Source organism: Trematomus bernacchii, unplaced genomic scaffold (assembly GCF_902827165.1).
Source record: "Trematomus bernacchii unplaced genomic scaffold, fTreBer1.1, whole genome shotgun sequence".
In the NCBI taxonomy this organism is placed as follows: domain Eukaryota; kingdom Metazoa; phylum Chordata; class Actinopteri; order Perciformes; family Nototheniidae; genus Trematomus; species Trematomus bernacchii.
In genome coordinates this window covers 20,074-41,207 of record NW_022988069.1, presented here as the reverse complement: position 1 = coordinate 41,207, position 21,134 = coordinate 20,074, and the positions used below count along the sequence as shown (strand labels likewise).

The 21,134-nt window shown below is 41.5% G+C and overlaps 1 protein-coding gene across 1 annotated transcript; it reads right to left on the bottom strand.

Moving 5' to 3' along the window:
- Positions 1 to 5,143: 5,143 nt before the first annotated feature.
- Positions 5,144 to 16,770, bottom strand: LOC117474841 (E3 ubiquitin-protein ligase TRIM39-like; the record flags this gene model as incomplete). Its single annotated transcript, XM_034120856.1, is given in 4 exon segments — positions 5,144 to 5,190; positions 6,237 to 6,294; positions 8,378 to 8,657; positions 16,599 to 16,770. Coding segments are annotated over 3 exon segments (376 nt in total), but the record flags the coding sequence as incomplete, so codon positions are not given.
- Positions 16,771 to 21,134: the final 4,364 nt, after the last annotated feature.

Sequence of the window (21,134 nt, the reverse complement as noted above, 5' to 3'; positions counted from 1 at the left end):
ACAGACATAAATAAAGCAGCGACTGTATTCGCCATGACATATACAGTCTATGGTTTGTACTTGTTTAACTTTTGTCCCGTTTCTGAACAGATATGAGGAGCCACTGAGTGTGTGCTAACAGCTAACGGCTGATGTGTTGGGACATATAGCTGTTAGCACACACTCAGAGCTCACAGCTCCTCATATCTGTTCAGAAACTGGACAAAAGTTAAACATGTACAAACCACAGAGTGTCTATGTCATGGCGAATACAGTCGCTGCTTTATTTATGTCTGTATGACGCTGTTGTGAGTGTGGACGGAGCAGCTACAGGTTAGTTTAGCCTGATCGATCCGATTCCATTCAGAAAACACGCATTTTAAAAGCTTTTCGCCTGCCGTCTTGTCTGCAGACTTGTCAAAGCATTAATTCATGGTTTTTACTAACCGGTATCAGTATGTAGTTACTTCGGCATCACTTTGAAACGTGTATTACAATTAAATCATGGTCAATATGTTCATTTTGTTGTAGTTGGTATCTCCCATAGGATTTACATGGAGATACGCCCCCCCCCCTCTCCAGCGCGTCTTGTTTGAATGACAGGAACAAACACAGCTGACAGCCGCCGTGAAACTCGAGCGATTAGAGCGATGCGAATATTGGGTAGTCTACCATAGTATTTACATGGAGATAAGCCCCTTAAAAACCATGAATTAATAAAGCATTAATTAATGTTTTTTTTGCATCGCTCTAATCGCTCGAGTTTCACCGCAGCTGTCAGTGTTTACTCCTGTCATTCAAACAAGACGTGCTGGAGAGGGGGCGGATCGATCAGGCTAAACTAACCTGTAGCTGCTCCGTCCACACTCACAACAGCGTCATACAGACATAAATAAAGCAGCGACTGTATTCGCCATGACACAGACAGTCTGTGGTTTGTACTTGTTTAACTTTTGTCCAGTTTCTGAACAGATATGAGGAGCTGTGAGCTCTGAGTGTGTGCTAACAGCTAACGGCTGATGTGTTGGGACATGTTGGCTGTCGGGTGCAGACCAATCACGAAGCGTCATTTCTTGACTGGCAGCAAAAACAACCAATCACAGCAGTGCTTCTCTGGCTGGGTCTGTCCAATCACAAACAAGAAGTGTTCTCCCTAAAGGAATACCCTTTCCGTCCAATGTGAAATGCTGTTGTGTTTTCTGAAATGCTGTTGTGTTTTCTGAAATGGTGTAGCGTTTTGTGAAATGCTGTTGTGTTTTCTGAAATGGTGTAGCGTTTTCTGAAATGCTGTTGTGTTTTCTGAAATGGTGTAGCGTTTTCTGAAATGCTGTTGCGTTTTCTGAAATGCTGTGGTGTTTTCTGAAATGCTGTGGTGTTTTCTGAAATGCTGTGGTGTCTTGCACTTCCGGGCCACCGTATCAGACAATTGTTTTGTCTTTTGAGGTACAGCCGCAGCAGAGAGTCTGAGTTTGAAGAAAACCCTACAATTGTATTCAGTGTTGTTTAATCAATCAATATTTATTGGTCTTGAATTTCCTCACTGGATTACAAAATGCTCGAATCTTATTGTACAGGGACATTATGCAGATTTCATCAACTGAAGATGAAAATATAGATTCAGCGATATGTACCATTTTAAGGAAATAGACTGTTAGCGGTATTGACCGAAGCTCCGCAGCTGTAGCTAGGCGCTGCTAATGAAAACTCAAGTGCTCAATTTGTTACTTTTGCTTTTTTATTAAGAATTGACCAAGCATATCTTCCTCTTCGAAATCCCAGTTGTACTTCGCTAACACGCAGTGCCTGCGAGAGTGCGTTTGATTGTTCCCACCCTTACCTCATTTATGGACTAGGTCATGTTAGACAAGCAATCCAGTGGTTAGTTTTAGGGTAAGGTTTTTTTTATTTATTCACTTTAAGAGAAAGGGATTTCAGAAACAAGTCTCACAAGTTTGCCTCAAGGTAACATTAACAAAAGCTAACTGTTGTTAGACTATGTTCCCCCCTTCTAAACTTATGAAATGAATGAGAAAAATATGAACAACTCTTCATAGAGCCACATCCACACAGCTTTAAAGTTGTAGGAAGCTGAAGCACTGCATTCGTGCCAGCGCCTAGTTGTAGTTTCTAAGGTATTAGAAAGTTGTTTTTTCTGGAAGGGGTTTAGCATTTGATCAATTCCCTTGGGATGCCATCAAGAACTGTTTTTACAATCAATAGTGTGTTTAAGTTTCCAACCCTGCTTCAAAGGTCCATCATACAAGATGGGGGATCTATTGGCAGCTGCTGATAATAACATTCATCATTATGGTTTACTAATTGTTGTCTTTTTGTCCTCTAGGTTGCACTGCCACATCTACAGTAGCGCAGAATGGACAGAGGAAACATGATTGGGCCTCAAGTTTTTTGCAGCCAATATACATTCTCCTACAAACTTGGGATAGGAGGGTGAGTGAACAAGTTATCCATTGGTTGGAACCTACCATTGTTAGACGTACTAAATCCTGCACACTGCTCCTTCAAATGGACAATGTGAACATATGTCGCCATTTTGTAATTTCTGTTATTTTCAGTTGAGAATGTTTCAAAGTAATCTTAAAAAATTAAACTTACTTTTTGTTTATACTGTTTGTAAGTAGATGTTTAAATATTAAATGCTGTATTCATTAATGGTTGTATAATTCTACAAATATTTTTATATTTTAAGTTTTAACATTTTTATAGTAATTGTTCCCTACAGAACATTTTGTGCTGTCTTTTTATTGAACGTCTTTGATTGGAAAATGTTAGAAAAAAGCTGTAAAATAACAGTATTCTACCTGTAGAACTTTAGGTTCTGCATTTACTTTTGTGTTTGATCATAAAAATCTAATAAAAAAAAATGTAAAAAACAGTTTTTCTCATCAGAACTTTATTTAAGGTATTTGAATGTAACATTTTAAGACAATGGATTTTGAAAAGAGAGGAAACATCTGTAACACTACAATGTTTTCCTGTAAAATCTTTAAGGACAATTCCTGTTTATTAATTGCTTTAGCACTTTATTTCAGTGAAAGTATTTTACTTTAATTTAAGGGTTTTTGTTTGGCAGTTTTCTTTTTTACAGTGTAGCCTATTTGATTTGACCCAACTGGACTCACGGGTGAGATGCTTTTTGTGCATTTTTGCTTGCTGTATGTGGATGACGTGATTAGTCATGTCATCCAATAGTATTTGACAGGAAACCATTGTATGAGCTTCCTCCAGGAAGGACCGGAGCTGGGGACTACAGTTATGCACGTCTATCATTGTAAATTGATAGTAAATTGCTGGCTACTCATCTGCATTACTTTCACAGTACACATTGTACATTCACAGTAAATTACTGGCAACTCTTTTGCATTACTTTCACAGTACACATTGTACATTCACAGTAAATTACTGGCAACTCCTGCATTGCTTTCACAATAGAAATGTAAAAGTACAGGCCCTTGTTGTAATGCATGTACAACAAAATGATGTAATTCCCCAGTAACATACTGTAATATCACAGTAATTCCTTAGTCATTGAAGCTGTGAAGTTACAGTATACAGTTTTACCTTTACAATAATGCATTGTAATATCATGGGTGTGAAATTACAATACATTGCTGTGAAGACATTCACAGCAATGTATTGTAATATCATGGATGTGAAATTACAATGCATTATTGTGAAGACATTCACAGCAATGTATTGTAATATCATGGATGTGAAATTACAATACATTGCTGTGAAGACATTCACAGCAATGTATTGTAATATCATGAGTGTGAAATTACAATACATTACTGTGAAGACAATCACAGTAAATTGCTGTGAATCTTACTGTGAAAGTCATGCAAAAATTGGCCAAGTATTTATTGTGAATTCACGGTGAAAATTTTTACAGTGTATATTTAGCACATTTTAACATGATGACATGCTGACCTTTAACCTTTGTGTCTGTTTGTGTCTGTGGGACCCGTTTTCAGTGTTTACTAAAAGAACATGTATGCAATTTAATTATTTTAACCTGCTTTATTTGGGGGTGGACGGGCCTCACCTCCTCTAGGGGGGTCCGGGGGCATGCACCCCCGGGAAGATTATTTTTAAATGTTGAAGTGAAATGCATCAATCTGGAGCACTTTGAGCACAACATAAATTGATGGATACAGCTCTCAACACTCCGATGAAAGGGAGCTGTATACTTTTCAATAATCCAAACATCTTTAGAATATGATCACAACCAATAACAAATAATTTCAACTGGTTTATTCTTATCTTAGCTTATTTTACTAATCACTCCCCTTTCAAACTGTTTTTTTTCCTATACACATTGGAATGATTTCTTACTTTATCTATATTAAATAGATGATAAAGGCAGTCTCTCTCTCTCTCTCTCTCTCTCTCTCTCTCTCTCTCTCTCTCTCTCTCTCTCTCTCTCTCTCTCTCTCTATCTCTCTCTCTCTCTCTCTCTCTCTCTCTCTCTCTCTCTCTCTCTCTCTCTCTCTCTCTCTCTCAGAGGCTGTGTGCTCCTCCGTGGCGATGACGGCTTGCGTTAAAAAAATAAATAAACATATTTGTAAAGTGGGGGGACACAAACGGGATTTCTAAAAGAGCGGGGGACATTTCCCCCTCTGTCCCAGGTGGAAGAGACGCCATGCGTGTGTGTGCGTCAAGTGGAATAAATATATATGCAAGTTGCAGCACACAGAGTAAAGCTCTGCCCCTCATGTGCTGTAGAGGCTGCATGATAGGCTGCTCAATGGGGCTGATGTGTTGTGTAGATTCTGCCAGAAGGGACATCAGCGGGGAGGTGCCTTTTCTTCCAGACTGCAACGCTGGTCCCACAAATCAAGCAAGAACGTGATTGGTCGATATTCATTGTGGGGGTGGGGGGAGGAGGGGTGTTAGATAGATATAGAGTTGTAGTAAGTAGATAGAGTTCACTATGATGTAGGTTTCCTTTATGCATAGGGTAGATTCTTTTAATTACATTTCCTTTTTTGTTTTGTGTATTTTATACATTTTGGATTTGCTTGGCGAGCTATTTTTAGAACATGCCCCGCGGGCGACTCACGTTGCCCCTGCGGGCGACTAAGTGCCCACGGGCACCGTGTTGGCTACCCCTGCTCTAGAGAGAAGCTGACTGATCCACACTTACACTTCCTCAGACCTGCTCTGAACCTCTGCTCTCCACCATGGTCCAGCCTGGAGGAAGAAACACATGTGAGAAACAGAACAGCGTATTGTTAGAATAAAGTATTTATCAATGTTCATCATAATAATAAATCCTATGTGTCCGAAGGGAGCAGGAGGAAGCAGATGCTTATTGATCCCCCTCACTTACTGCTGATCAATGATTATCCTTTCAATCATCTCTGAAAGTTATTCCTACTTACATATTTACATTTATACATTTACAATCATTTCTCCTCTTCAATCTCCTTTCTTCATTCTCATACTTTCCCAAAGAAGTGTTTCTGTGCATCCTTCAAAGTGAATGCTATGTGTGCTTTGTTTGAACTCCTGCTCCAAGCCGCTCCATGAAACCCCCCCCCCCACAGATTGTTCTGCTCTTCTCAGAGTTCTTCTGACCTTGAGTTGTTTCAGATGTAGATCTCCTCTCAGATGATACCCCCCCTCTCTGTCTATGAACAACGTCTGTAGTGTCCTAGGAAGTAGATGATCTCTTGCTCTGTACATGATGCAGTTTGAAATGTAACCAGATCAGTAAACTTCAGTGTGTGTGACTTCAAGAATAATGAATGAGTGTGTTCAAGATATCCAACATTATTGATTATAGAAAAGTCTAAAAAGGATAGAAAATCCACTTTGCTTCTTCCGACTCATGCACTTGAGAGAAGATGAAGAAGAAGAAGAAGAAGAAATGATGTAAAGATAATCAGAGAGTCTTTATCAATTCAATCACATGTCACGGTGGTGCAGGTGGAAAAGTCCCGATCGTCTCTCTGGGAATCATAAATGTCAAACAGAATCTCATCTCAACACATTTAGCAGTTGGTGAGATATCAGGTCAGAACCAAATCCATAAACTGACCATCATTATCCTCCCTAGAGCCAGGAAACCAGTGGTTCTGATGTTTGGACTGAATGGCTGTTTCCATGTAATAAGACTTGAAGGTTAACTCACTGCAGTGAACATAATCAAGGGAAATGAGACGTCCTTCATGATGGAAGACCAGAGATGAAGGAGATGAAATTAGAAAAATACGAGGAAGTCAGTCTGTCCATACCTGAGTGTCTCCAGACTGCAGAGTGGATCCTCCCGTCCAGCAGAAAGCAGCTTCTCTCCTGATAGACGGGGTCAATTTTCACAAAATCAGAACCCCAAAGGCATTTTGTGTTTATTCATGCCATACAACATTTCTAGGGGTATTAAGGGGTGCTGAATCCAACTCTGCTGTATATGAAGCTCAACAATGTCCCAAAATGCCTCACAATTGAGAAACCCAATGTGGCCTATGAGTCTCCTGGATGATTGTAGCTGATTGCAGCTCAGGTCCAGCTCTCTCAGATGGGAGGCGTTGGAGCTCAGAGCTGAAGCCAGAGAAACACAGCCTTCCTCTGACAAAATAGCAGGTTATTTTCCTTATATCAAGTCACTGGATCTTGTTGCATAATTATTTGTACATTGTCCAGTATAAGTTCCACCCCACAGAGAACCATCTGTTTTCCCACAGAGAACCATGGCCCTGAACCTGACTGACTCTTATTCCTGCTGCTGGGAGATGAGGCACGATACCAGCAGATCCCAACACCCACTGAGGGTGTGGACACAGCTCTCTCTCCAGTTATACAGGAAGTGGATGGCTCTTACTGTGTCGCAGTATACTCCTGCAGTAGCCTACCATCTACAAGACACCCTGGGGGGTCACAGTAATAACCCGTCCCTTCCTCCCCAAGTCATGTTGGACGGCAAATGATACCTCCTTCCACCTGTAGGGGGCTGGGCCGTTAGTAATGACTAGGACAGAATCTGCAGTGAGCAATCCCAGTGAGGCTGAGCAATGTGCTCCTCTGATGTTTAGAGCTTACACTACAGTCCCCTTTAAAACATGGACAATGACACTGTCTGCCTCCATGCAACATTGAACAGGAATTTAAATCACAACTGTCCAATCCTATGTCAGGACAAACCTCCACAGTGTGTCCCTGTGGCCCCTTCTGACCACCTGAGCAACAACAGCTGTTCTCCAAGCCCTCAGCTCTGCCTCCTGAACTCAGTGTGCATCAGTCCCATTCAACATCCTGAGACTGAGTCAGCAGCTAACCTACACTGTGGAAAACAGCCGGGGTTTATCCATGACTCCCCCTCCTGAGATATCTGACAGTTCAGCAGGACAAACCTCATTCCAAACAGAATTGGCCGTTTCCTGGGAAAATGTAGCACTCAAGGACTCACTGCCATTTCAGAGCCCACTGATGACTTTCTGGTCATTCCTCTGATCCATCCCCTCCCCAACACTGGCTTTTAGCATCACCCACTTGTATTACATATCTCCAATGTCCCACCAGGAGAAACTCGTTGATATAGCATTGGTGGTTCAGTGGTAAAATTCTCGCCTGGATCCCGGGTCCGATTCCCAGCCAATGCAGCAGAGTGTTTTAGTGCCGCAGTGGCGCAGTCTGTAGGAATTTGTGTTGGGAACCGAAGGGTCGCCGGTTGGAGTCCCGATCGGACCAAAATAATACGGAGTGTAGACTGGTTCCTGAAGAGGTGCCAGTTCACCTCCTGCCCTCGAGCAAGGCACAGAACCCCCCAACTGCTCCCTGGCGCTGGACAGACTGGCTGCCTGTTTTGCTCAGACCTCTCTCACCTGTCCTGTGCATGTGTGTGTATTGTACTGTGTGTTACCACAACCGAGTGAACAACTGAGCTGAATTCCCCCTTTGGGATAAAATAAAGCGTCTTCTCCTTCTTAATAACATTGGCTGCTAATCATAATGACGTTGGATAGTGTCAGTGCGGTCGGACTCTCAAAGCACAGCAGTCTCTTTTCCTAAGTCCTGATGAATCCTCCTATCATTAAGCCCAAGATGTTTCACAGAGGTTACGGAATAGTGGTTAGGGAGAGACGAAAGGCGATATATTTTGGACAATTTTACCGAAATCCAAACTTTCTAATCCAGGAACGGTAATTGGATTCCTAAAATGCTGATCTATAAAGGTTCTACAACCCCTCACCTGGAACCAACAGGGTGACCTTGCCAGAAACTAGTGACCCTGACCTCTCTGCTTTCAGGGGTACCTCAGCCCCAACACCATGTGGAGGTGATGGTTCTCTGAGGGGGATATCAGGAGTCTAAAACATGATGCATGGCTGGGAAAAATAAAAAAAGTTATATTTTGGTAAACTCTTTTTTAAAGACCTACCTTTAGGGTCTGATGAGGATTCTGATAATGCCTCAAATAGATCATTCCTCGGGATCTTCTTCAAAACGTCTCTGGTCACTTTAATGGTGTTTGTGCCGTAGTGCTGAAGCATCAGTTGCACTGTGTCAATCCGGTCTGCTTCCTCTAGTTCACTCTTTGGGATTCCTGGGAGTTCTAGGACCTTATCCTCCAGGCACCACTTGAATTTTTTGAATTCCTTTCCCCCCAAACTTTCTAAAATTGTTAATAGGGCATCTCTAGGTGTCTCCATCTTTTCTCCCTGCAGAGCAAAGATACAGAGAAAGAAAATATTTATCTTACAGAACAATGTGTTGTTTTATTGTATTTTTGTACTTTTGAAAACCACAACAGGCCTTCAGGATCCAAAGAACAGCCGCCATGTGACTTTGGATGGCTTCAATTCAGATGTCGAGTTAGTGAATGCCCTAATCGGTTCTAAACTTGTTTTAATACCTTAGACTTCACGAAAGACATTCAGGAAGTCAATCATAAACTTGAAGACAATCAGCCCCATTGGTCCAAATGGACCAATCCGTGGAGCAGAGTTCCCGTTAGAATATTTTTTTGCCGGTCAAAATGTCCGTTAAAGTTGAAATCTTCCGGATAAAATTAGAAAAGTGCCGGTCAAAGGTCTTCTTTGTTATCTATTGAGCTTTAAAACAAATGTATATGATTCGATAATAAACAAACTAATTATAGTAGATTAACTACATTATTAAAAAGTGTAAAGTAACTTACAATAACGCGGGAATAATAAACGGAGCGCTCTCTCTCTCCTGACGCCAGTCTCATGCAGCTCGCGGATCCAGTAATGAGTGACCCGACAGTAAAACTAAACATATCTATAACTAGTTTAGGTAGTTTGAGAGGTAATTAAAATAGCTACGTGTGATGTTCTAACCTGAAGTGTGTGTTGCTCTGCTCACCGCTGCAGCCGATCTCTCTCTCCCGTCAGATTAGACTTTACTCGCGTTTGTGTCCATATCGATCAGATCTAGCTAGTTCTAGCTAATGATATGACTACCTGCTTATTAAAAGACACCTAAACAATAAGCGTCGCTATGCAACCGGGTGAGGCCACAAAGTATAGCGCAGCATTATGCATTTGTTTACATGCCCACCGGAGGCATTACCAACAGATCAACGCACAATCAACCCTTACACAGGGCTGCCAACACTCACGCATTGAGCGTGAGAGTCACGCAATTAACCCATATCTCACACACTCACGCCACACATGTCTTTCCTCACGCGAAGGAACAGCAAACCGAGCGGTCTACGAAATGAGACGGCCTTCTGGCTTAGTTCAGTAAAGTTGGAACGATATTGGGAGATTCGGATTTCACGGATCAATAACTCATGAACAAAACGTTATTCAGACACAAATGTCGTCTCCTAAGTACCGTGGTAAGGTTGACAACGAACTACAATCACATTTTGATTAAAAAAAAGCCAATACGCGCCGTCCTCCGAGCTGGACACATTACATTTGTCTCTATCCGCAGCCGGAGAAGAAACGAGTGCTCAGGGACCGTCTGCAAAGTGCAATACAATAATATTCAATCACTATTATACAGTATATTACTACCAAACTCACCACACACATCAATAGTCTCCTGGTGGTCATACTACAGCAGAGAGTTTGGAAGAATATGCTTTTGAATAATTTTGGGGAATATTTATGTAAATCTGGCATCATCTTGAATAACTTTACTATTATACAGTATATTTCTACCAAACTCACTATTTGCATTGTTGTTGTTAGCATCTGGTTAGCTAGCTGCGCTAACGGATATTAGAAGCAGTTTCTAAAACAAGGAGAGGGAGAGCTCTGTCCTCAGACTGAGAGAGATAACTGCAGCTCAGTGAGGTAAGGGACTCTGTTTAGATAGTTCACTTTAGTCTAGTTATCTCAGTGGGTCTCAAACGTTTTGGTCACCATTTATGAGAATAAATGAAAAACAGTTATGAAATACTATATGACAGTAAAACAAGAATACAGTTTAAAAGGTGAGTGATTTGTAAAATATCCATAAAGAAAAAGAAAATCTGTTTACAGTTCTGTTTCATATGGGTGTTGAGAGATGTATCCATAAATTCATTTTGCTCTCAAAGTGCACCAGATTGATGCTTTTAACTTCAATATTTAAAAAAAATCTTCCCGGGGGAGCACGCCCCCGGACCCCGAGAGGAGGTCAGGCCCCCCCCCCCTTATAAGATAGCACTTTACCTCTGCTTACACCTATATGCCATTTTATATGCTGTGAGCTGATTATCGAGCCTTCATTGTAAGAGTCGCGGGTACACTGTGTATGTGCGTATTCCACTGTAGCGCCCGGTACATTAATGGGAAACTCTTGTTTGTACATGTTCAATACATTTGTAACACTGTACACATGAACGTTTATTTTTTCGGTTCACCAAAAAAAAAACTCACTCCAAGCTGAACTCAAATGTTGGCAGCCCTGCTGTATAGGACATCTCTTTCTCCACATTAAGTGTGAGACATTAGAATTGACTATTCTTGTCTGTCACATACTATTCTTGTCTGTCACATAAGTGGCGCAACTGATGCGGTATTGCACTAAGGGGAAATTATTTTGACTGGACATTTTGACCGGAGATATTTAAATGTGCCGGTCTTCAGCATATTTTACCGGTCATAGTCCGGTAATTACCGGCTAACGGGAACTCTGCCGTGGAGCTCCTCACACACACACACACTCTCTCATCGGCGAAACTGTGACGCGCTGTGGTGGGGGTGCTAGTGAAGCCTCGCAGCAGCGAAACTGTGGCGCGCTTACACTGTAGGCGGGTGCTAGTGGAGCCTCGCAGATGGGGGTGCTGCATCCCCCTCAGCACCCCCCCTTCCCGCGTCCATTCGCGATGTCTCACAGACCCCACGCAGCAAGCAGGAAATGAACCCAGCTCACACTGTCCGCTCCCCGCGCAACGTCCCGCCAACACGGCACCCAGACCCCACGCAGCATTCTCATCTGTTTGTCATTGTCACTACCCGATCTGCCGCCCTGACCTATCTGCAGTGCGCATGTGCGAGATGGTCCGCCATATTGCACAACTCCGTACGGCAACCCAACTAGGACATTTGACACAGTGGCATTTGGCAAAGCACACAAAGAAAACTCAGAAAACTGAGAGAGATGAGTTATTGTTATTACAACGTGACTTCACTATTATTTAACAACTCTTTTTATTGGGTTCTTTTATTTGGGGTTAAGTACATTGTCAGAATAAGTGAGAAATGGATTTAACTTCTGTTAGACAGCTATATGCTATACATTTTTGCATACATTCATAGTAAATATTTATTCAGTATGATAGCTGTCTAACAGAATTTAAAGGGCCCATGTCATGCTTTTCCGGTTATTACCCGTCCCCTTGTGTGTTATGAAGGTTTTTATGCATGTAAACGGTGTGCAGAGTCAAAACCCTCAAAGTACACACTGTAGCGAGTAAAACTCTAACACAGAAAATACCTCCCCAAAACGCCTCGTTGGAGATACGTCATTGTCCATTTGATTCTTCCATTTCGTTCCGGGTACGGCATGATGTCAAGCCGTACCCGGAACGAAATGGACCAATCCGTGGAGCCGTTACGTTACGTCCGCGGAGCCGTTACGTTAAGCCCCCGCTGATTGGTCCAAATTGACCAATCCACGGACTTCCTCACACACACACTATGTGCAGGGAGCAGGCAGCTCAGCTGATTTCTCCTCCCTGGCTGCAGGTTGATAACAGACAGTTGGGATCGCGGCAAAATTCTCTCTGCAGACCCATTCTCTCTGCAGACCCATTCTCTCTGCAGACCCATTCTCTCTGCAGACCCATTCTCTCTGCAGACCCACTCTCTCTGCAGACCCACTCTCTCTGCAGACCCATTCTCTCTGCAGACCCATTCTCTCTGCAGACCCACTCTCTCTGCAGACCCATTCTCTCTGCAGACCCATTCTCTCTGCAGACCCATTCTCTCTGCAGACCCATTCTCACAGCGTTTATCAACGTTTTTCTTACTCAATATCAAGCCACACTTATTGTTTTTAATCCGGATGTGAGTTTGGCTGTGTTTCGCTGTGTATCGCTAACAAGGAAACAACACCTCCACGGAGCTCAGCGCGATTCACTACATCCCGACCAATCAGAGCACACTGTGCTCACAGGGAGGGTGGGGGCTGGAGCTATTGTAGCTACAACGAGCCGTTAAAGGCAGAGAGTGAAATTCAGTGAATACACGTAGTTTACAGAGATGCTGTTTGAGAAACCAATGTGAGTTTGGAGAGATGCTGTTTGAGAAACCAATGTGAGTTTGGAGAGATGCTGTATGAGAAACCAATGTGAGTTTGGAGAGATGCTGTTTGAGAAACCAATGTGAGTTTGGAGAGATGCTGTTTGAGAAACCAATGTGAGTTTGGAGAGATGCTGTACGAGAAACCAATGTGAGTTTGGAGAGATGCTGTTTGAGAAACCAATGTGAGTTTGGAAAAATGCACAATATAAATCTATTCTAGTTGACCTCAACAATGGAATTATGATCAGTGGAAATGGCCATGACATGGGCCCTTTAAATCCATTTCTCACTTATTCTGACAATGTACTTAAACCCAAATAAAAGAACCCAATAAAAAGAGTTCTTAAATAATAGTGAAGTCACGTTGTAATAATAACTAATCTCTCTCGGTTCTTTTTCTGCTTTGCCAAAAGCCACTGTGTCAAGTGTCCTATTAGAGTTGCCGTATGTAGTTGTCAAATATGGCGGACCATCTCGCACATGCACACTGCAGATAGGGCAGGGCTGCAGATCGGGTAGTGACAGTCATTACTGGTGTCATTTCCTGGTTGCTAACAAACGCCATTGTAACACATAATCACTGATGTTCCGCTGTAACGGTGGTGGACTCATCAGAACAGAGTGGGCGAGCTGACCAATCAGAGCACAGTGGGCTCATAGGGAGGGAGGGGGGGGGGGGGCAGGAGCTCCAACAAGCCGTTTAGGACAGAGAGTGAATACACATACTATACAGAGATGCTGTATGAGAAACCAATGTGAGTTTGGAACATTGAACAATGTAAATCTATTCTAGTAGACCTCAACAATGGAATTATGATCAGTGGAAATGGCCATGACATGGGACCTTTAACCTGTTCCACTCTGAGCCTGTTTTTCAGGTCTCAGGCTCGAAAATGACATTCCCAGAACAAATGACCATATCTTCCCTTCTAAAAGGGTTAAATTAATAATCTTTGTTCTCAAAGTAATGATAAACCTGTGAGTTGGATGTAGAAGTGTCAGAATCAATATAAATGTTTTTTATTTTAAAGAAAATTCAGATTTTACATAGTAAAAAAACTGTAAATTATAGTGTCCGTCCAAAGATTATTTTTTACAGATAGTGAAAACTACCCTTGGATGATGGGTTAGTAGACTAAAAGCTTTAGGAATCCAAAGTACAACATATAATAAGTACCCTGTATCAAGATTGATGCAAAACAAGTGAAATTTGACCTTTTTAGAGAGATTTAGCCAAAAACCCCCACTTTTGGGGTCATTTGGGTGGATTTGACCTATCTCTGGCCCCCCTTGGTCGATTTGGTTGGTTGACATACCCTTGTGACCGTTAGAGCCAATAGAATCGAAGGGGGAGGCCCACTCACACACACGTTGTAAAGAAAAAATGTGGGCGCTTCGCGTGTGGAAAACGAAACCAAAGTGGAGGAATGTCTCCTTCTGGAGTTTGGAAACTAAAACGCAGTTGTATTGCTTATGGATTATCAGAAATAATTTCAAAGAAGGCACAGACACATAGGATAAACCTATGGATTAACTGCAGCATCGTTTTTTTATCGTTTTAATGCCATTGAAGACCACTTTTGACCAAGGTAAGCTATATTTACGTTTTTTAGCTACTTAGCTCCACATGTGATGATGTACGCTTTCGTTTATAGCGTCGCGAATGTTTATCACTGAGTGTTGAGGTTTTTTACACAGATTCAGTGTCTCCAGGACACCAAAAACGAGTGGTTGGCTGTGCATCTAGGATAAGTAATAAGGGAGTTATGAGTGAGTTTAAGTGCCTTTGTAGGTTCCGTTTTTTCGATCGAGGCTAATTCAGAGGCTGAGTGCTAGCATTGTGGGTTTTTTTTGAAAAAAAAAATTAAAAAGATCAGTTAGCTGAGTTTCTTCCCGTTACATGGATATAACACATTCATAGTTTTATTCAATATTAAGATTCCTTAGACGTTGTTTCCTGCAAATGACGCGTTTATCCGCCCGGTACCGGGGGGATGGTGTGAAACAGGTTAAATGTCTTGGTTTGGTAACATGACTTTAAAGAGCAGAAACTGTCTCAGTCAGATCATAAAGTGGTCTAGCAGACTGATTGGTGAGTCACAGCTAAACCTGGAGCCAGGGCCGTATCCAGGATTTCCTAAATACCGAGGTCCAAACATGCTGGGGGGGTTCGGGGGTATACCCCCCCTAGACTTTTGGGATTTTCATGATCTAGATAGGTGCTTTTTAAGTCCTGTGGGGGGTCACAAATTGGATAATATATTGATTTCAAACCATGTCAGTGGGCTGCAGCATACATTATTTTTGAAAGTGTAATGCATAAGAATCAGTTGATTGTTACTATGAATGATCTGGACATGCAGAAGAGGCTAAAATGATCACACAACATTGTCAACATTCATTTTCCATGTCTCTCTCCTTTCCATAACCTGCACCCTCTCTTCCATCTTCTTTAGTCTCTCCGTCTTCTTCCTGTTCATTACTCTCTCTGTCCTCTACTCTTTCTCTTTGTTCAATCTCTCCCTCGTTGTTCACTTTTTGCTCCTCCTCACTTTCTGCTCCTCCTCACTTGTCGCTCCTCCTCACTTGTCGCTCCTCCTCACTTGTCGCTCCTGCCAGTGAATTAAAAGCAATTCAGCAATTTAGTTCATTTCACTTGTTTGTTTGCATTATTTTTTTAATTTAAATCTGTTTTGTTTGATTCTCAAAAGAGAACAAAGATGTAAGCAAATGGTGTTTTATACAATTGTATGTTATGATTACATCATAACTGCAATAGATGTATGTTGTTTAAAATTATGCCTATTGTCTATATTGTAAATGAAGACTATTGTTATAGATAAATAGATATATAGATAGATAGATAGATAGATAGATAGATAGATAGATAGATAGATAGATAGATAGATAGATAGATAGATAGATAGATAGATAGATAGATAGATAGATAGATAGATAGATGGATGGATGGATGTGTGAACTGATAAGAAATGTGTTTTTGATATATCATTGTTTTTGATATATCATTGAAAATAGGAAAAACAAGTTCCCTGATAACTAAGTTACAATGAGGTTCAAATCTATGGGAAGAATATTTTTTAAATTTGATATAATCTCCCATTTATTTTTCATGCTAATGTTTTGTATAGCCCAACATATATATCAAAACATGTACTGTTATATATGTTTTTCGAATTCGGGCAATCTAGTCCCAGATGTATAATCTAAAACTAAAAAAAAACATTTGACATTTTCAAGGCTCTTCAGTGAAACCAGGTCAGTGTTGGAAGACACTCCTTCCCTTATTCAGACTATTAAAAGTTAGACATAAAAACAGTCACGACTTGTTAGAGCGGTTCTGACACGCCGTGCATTTTTCTCTGATGACGAGAACTCAGATAACAATCAGACTGCAACTCATTCTGCCTGAAACACTGACAACAGTACATGGAGATCTTTCTAAACTCATTCTGCTTTCACTCAGAGAGAAACCCTGCACAATATTTCAGACAGATGTTCAAACAGACCCTGGATATGTTTGAGTTATCTTAACTAACCCTAACAAACGACATCTCGCTAAGTGGTCCTACGACGCTGGTTATCAACTCAGTAAATCAACCAGGGTTTCACAAACATGGACAAGCGTACTGACAGCGCAGCGTCATACTTCATGATTAAATAGTAAACTATCATGTTAGACAAATATGAAGACGTTCAACTTTTAACATCCATGACTTAAACACTTTATCCAGGATAAAAGTCACACAGTTGCACCTGCAAGGTGAATATAGAACAGCTGGTAAAAAAAAAACGACCAAGTGTTTGAATGCATTCATTAACAGTTTTATGATATCACTGCCTGTCTACTCACAGACTCTCTTCAGGTCTACTCACAGACTCTCTTCAGGTGAGAAGGAAACTCTGCTCATTTCTTCCTCTTCAGTCCTGAGTCTGCCTGCATCTGATCTGAGGACGCCTTCACACCATAGACTGTATATATAAAGCTTCACACCCTCAGAAATCCAGAGAGTAAAAACACGTCAGAGTCACGTGGAAACCGGCCTTACAGGTTGTAGCTGTCAGCCTGCCAGACCTCACCTCCCTGATTCAGACTATCAAGCAGTGGCGGCCGGCCCATAGGGGCGCTAGGGGCGCCGCCCCCCCCCCATCTTCCCACATTAAAAATGTAAATAAAAAAAATATGTATTTAAAAAATATTTTTTTTATTTTTATTTTTAATAAACAAGGTAAATATGATATAATTGGTATCAGTAAAATGTATAATCTACAATAAAATCTCGTTTAAAATTGTCTTACGATGTCTAAAGTTACTGATAAGTCGCATGTTTCCTGCCTGGCCTTGCCCGTGTATCATTACCCTCTCTCTAGACGCTTCTTGTGAGACTTGTGTTTTGTTTCGGTAAACATGGTTCATATCATCAGTTACAGTAGCTGCGTTTCTTCCCGTTAAATGAGTAGGACACATGAATAGTTTATTACATTTTAAGAAGCCCTGAGACACAGTTTCGTGAGAAAAAAAACGGTGGGAAAAAAAGCCCCTTAACAGGTTAAATGGGAATTAAATCATTTAAAGTAATTTTGAGTGTTCCCAAAGCCCTGGTGTTCTGCAGTTTGTGTGGGCCTACTGTACTGTTACACAGTTTATGCTGCAGAAACTATGTCCAGGACAAGGTGTTTGGAACATTTGGAAGATTCATAGCTAACCACACTGAAGATTATGGAGGTATTGATCAGTCTTCTCATATTTTTAAGCCTCAATTTGTCCTTCCCCCCCCCCCCCCCCTCTAACATCACCAGAAGTCATAATTTAAGGGGTCTTTTCTCAACAAATGTTTACCGCCCTAGTATTGTTTGGTCACCATTTCCACAGCCCAACCTAAAATATTTTCCACCAGCCGCCACTGCTATTAATAGTTTGATAAAATCAGTCACGACTTGTTAGACCGGTTCTGACACGCCCTGCATTTTTCTCTGATGATGAGAACTCAGAGAACAATCAGACTGCAGCTCATTCTGCCTGAAACACTGCCAACAGTACATGGAGATCTTTCTAAACCCATTCTGCTTTCACTCAGAGAGAAACCCACAGTATTTCAGACAGATGTTTAGAATCAGCATCAAGAAACATGTGTCCTGTCCAGTGTTGGGCAAGTTAAATGTAATACAGTACATATTACTTTATTACTGTCTCTTTTAAGTAATAAGTTACATTACAATATTACTGTCTCTGAAATGTAATGAGTCACACTACTTTTGTCACACTACCAGCTGCTCTTGCAGTAATAAGTAGCACCTTTCTTACTGTCCTAATGTGCACAATGTAGTGACTGCTTTTTCCTCTTTTGTTTTCTTAGTTGTGTTCTCTGTAATTTCATATGTCTGTGTTCTGTGTTCTGTGTAACGTTACTGCCTTCTTGGCCAGGTCAGCATTGAAAATGAGATTTTATCTCAATGCTTTTATCTGGTTAAATAAAGGTTAAATAAATAAATAAATAAATGTTATATTACTTTTGAGTTGCTTTCACCAAAATAACCACAAAAGAATGGCTATGTATTTAAATGCTAATGTAGTTTAGTGCAGCTCATTATACATCCAGTGAAAGGCAATGTGGTATAGCACAATAACTGTGAAGGCCCTTAAGGCTACTAACAACTTACATTGTTACACGGCTAGTTGAATACTCGATTCTGATTGGTCAATTCAGAACACGTGACACGTTGTTAATACAGTAGTACAGACAGTTTAGAGTTTACTGAAGAGTTTAGTGTGTGTTTCAAGAGTTTACTGTGTGTGTGAAGAGTTGAGTGTGTGTGTGTGTGCAGAGTTTAGTGTGTGTGTGCAGTGTTTGAAGAGTTTAGTGTGTGTGTGAATAGTTTAGTGTGTGGGGGGCGTGTGGTGCAGTGAGAGGCTGTCTTTAACATACTGTCATTCCTTCCTTCATTTCCTATCATACTATCATACATAAATAACTATTTTCTCTCACACACAAAAACAACATCTCTTAAACGCACCATCATACTCTCGTACACACACCACTATCGTCTTTTACAAACAACTATAATCTAATAGAACATTATAATAGTGTATGTGAAAGAGGATAGTAGTATGTGTGTAATCGGTAAACAATGTATGTAAGACAGAATAATAACCTATATAAGAGGGAATAGTATTTCATGTTAATAACAATAGTCATATATGTAAAACAGAATAGCAGTGAATGAAAGGCAGAATAATAGCTTATATAAGAGGTAATAATAGTTCATGTGAATGACTATAGGTTTGTGTATAAAACAGAATGATAGGGTGTGTGCATAAGAATAGTTATGAGTGTGAGAGAGTATGATTGAAAAGGAAGTGAGTTTGATTGAAAAGGAAGTTGGACTAAATTCTCAGTTCCTGATTGGCTCTACGTTTTTCGTCTGACGGACACCGCCCAAGAAAGGCAGTAGAATCTTTATATATACAGTCTATGAGTAGAATGCTACTAATTTTCTATATGCAACCTGAAGAGTAAAAGGGTCAAGTCCATCAGAAAGCAATGACTGTAAGTGTAAGTGTAAGCCTTACACTTACACTGTAAGGATTAGTAACATGTATTGTGTTTATGTGATGACATTTGGAGATGTTTAAACTCAATAGCCTCGTTCACACCGGAGTACTTTTCACCGTACTTTTCGCGTTTAGTTCCGTTAGTACCCCTTATGTCGCGTTCACACCAAAAAGAGCACTTCATCTCGGGAACTTTTACCCCCATTTTTAGTGCCTGCTGAGAGATCGTACTTTCCTTGGGGAAAAAAGTGCCCCAGTTCTGATTGGCTGGGCGAATTGCAAACCGCGCCCCGTAAAACTCTGAAATGTTTTGTAGAGCCGCCATTTTATTTGCTCGGTACATAAACCCAGCGCACCAACGGAGAGTAGTTTGTTTTGAAAGCAGTTATGGCAAGCATCAATAAATCATCAGAGCGGTGGAGTGATGAGGAGGTGTCTGCGCTTCTGGAAATCTACGCCGAGGACGCGACCCAGGGAATGCTACTGAAGCCAGTACCCAACTCCAAAATGTTCGAGCGTTGTTCGAAAAAGTTACTCGAGCTGGGAATCGTGCACAGCGCCACGGCACGCCGGCTAAAAATAAAGAAACTCAGGCAGGACTACAAACAAATTAAAGACTATTATAACAAGAGTGGTAACGACCGGAAGACCAGTAAATGGTACGAGCGCTTGGATGCTCTGCTAGGCCACAGACCTTTCTCCGGCACAGCATCGACCTTCGATTTGGGCACGATGGTGTGGGAGGCCGCCGCTCAAACGGCGGATTCAGTGGCCAACGACCACGACCACGACGAAGGTAAAATCAATGCTTTTGCGAGCACAAACTAGAGGGGAACAGCAAAAACCAGTGTGATTTTGGTGACAGTGTGACTGTCCTGGACAAAGTTGTAGGGGGGGTGCCATATCTGGCAGGAGAAATACCTGCTCTGCTGAACATGTTATGTAGAGAACAGTGCAGATCTTCCCTATTAGCCGCGTTCACACCAAGTACTTTCCTGTACTTAGTTCCGGCACTAAGAGCCCCGGCGCTTTTAACCCCAGGGCACTTAGTATAGATCGCGTTCACACCGGAGTACTTTTCCCTGAGGGAAGATTACGCAAATGAGCCGCTGACGTCACTTCTTCTTCTTCTGCTTTTGGCTTTACTGGCAGGCCACAAACCACTTCACGGCGAGTACAGTAGGTGGCGGTATGCACCTTAAAGTTGTTTGCAATCCGCTGCAAAACAAGAGAAGAAGAAGAAAAACTTCCCGCGTATACTGCGACGCCCATCCCACTCGCTGTACATTAGGCGTCTGTTGTTTACCTTCCGACCTCAGACATGATGGAGATGGAGTCGACTGAAGTTGTGCTGTTTGTGCTCATGTTATACAGCTTTGTAACGGAGTTAATGCAGCCTGAGCAACTTGCGTACAATAACAAAACAAGCCGATCACGAGTGGTGGTGGAGAACGCTTTTGGCAGACTGAAGGGCAGGTGGCGGTGCTTGATGAAAAGAAACTACTGCAAGATGGACAAGATCACATTCCAGGTGGCAGCATGTTGCATATTACATAACCTTTGTGAAAGTAATGAGTACAGGGACGAATGGACTGCCTTACCGGCGACCCAGCTTTATGAGGCATCTGAACAGCGTGTAAATTGTAAACATTTTGACAATAAAGAAGATCTTTTGTACAGTGATTTTGTTTCCCTTTTATTTTCCAGTCAAGACAGGCAACATTACAATAGTGTACAGTGTGGCAATATAATAACAATAAACTGTGCCAGGTGTGTTGTATGCACAGTAAATAGGCTCAGCAGCAAACCCACCTTTATTATATATATATCTTCCTGAGACCCGCTGCATCCGTCTGCCA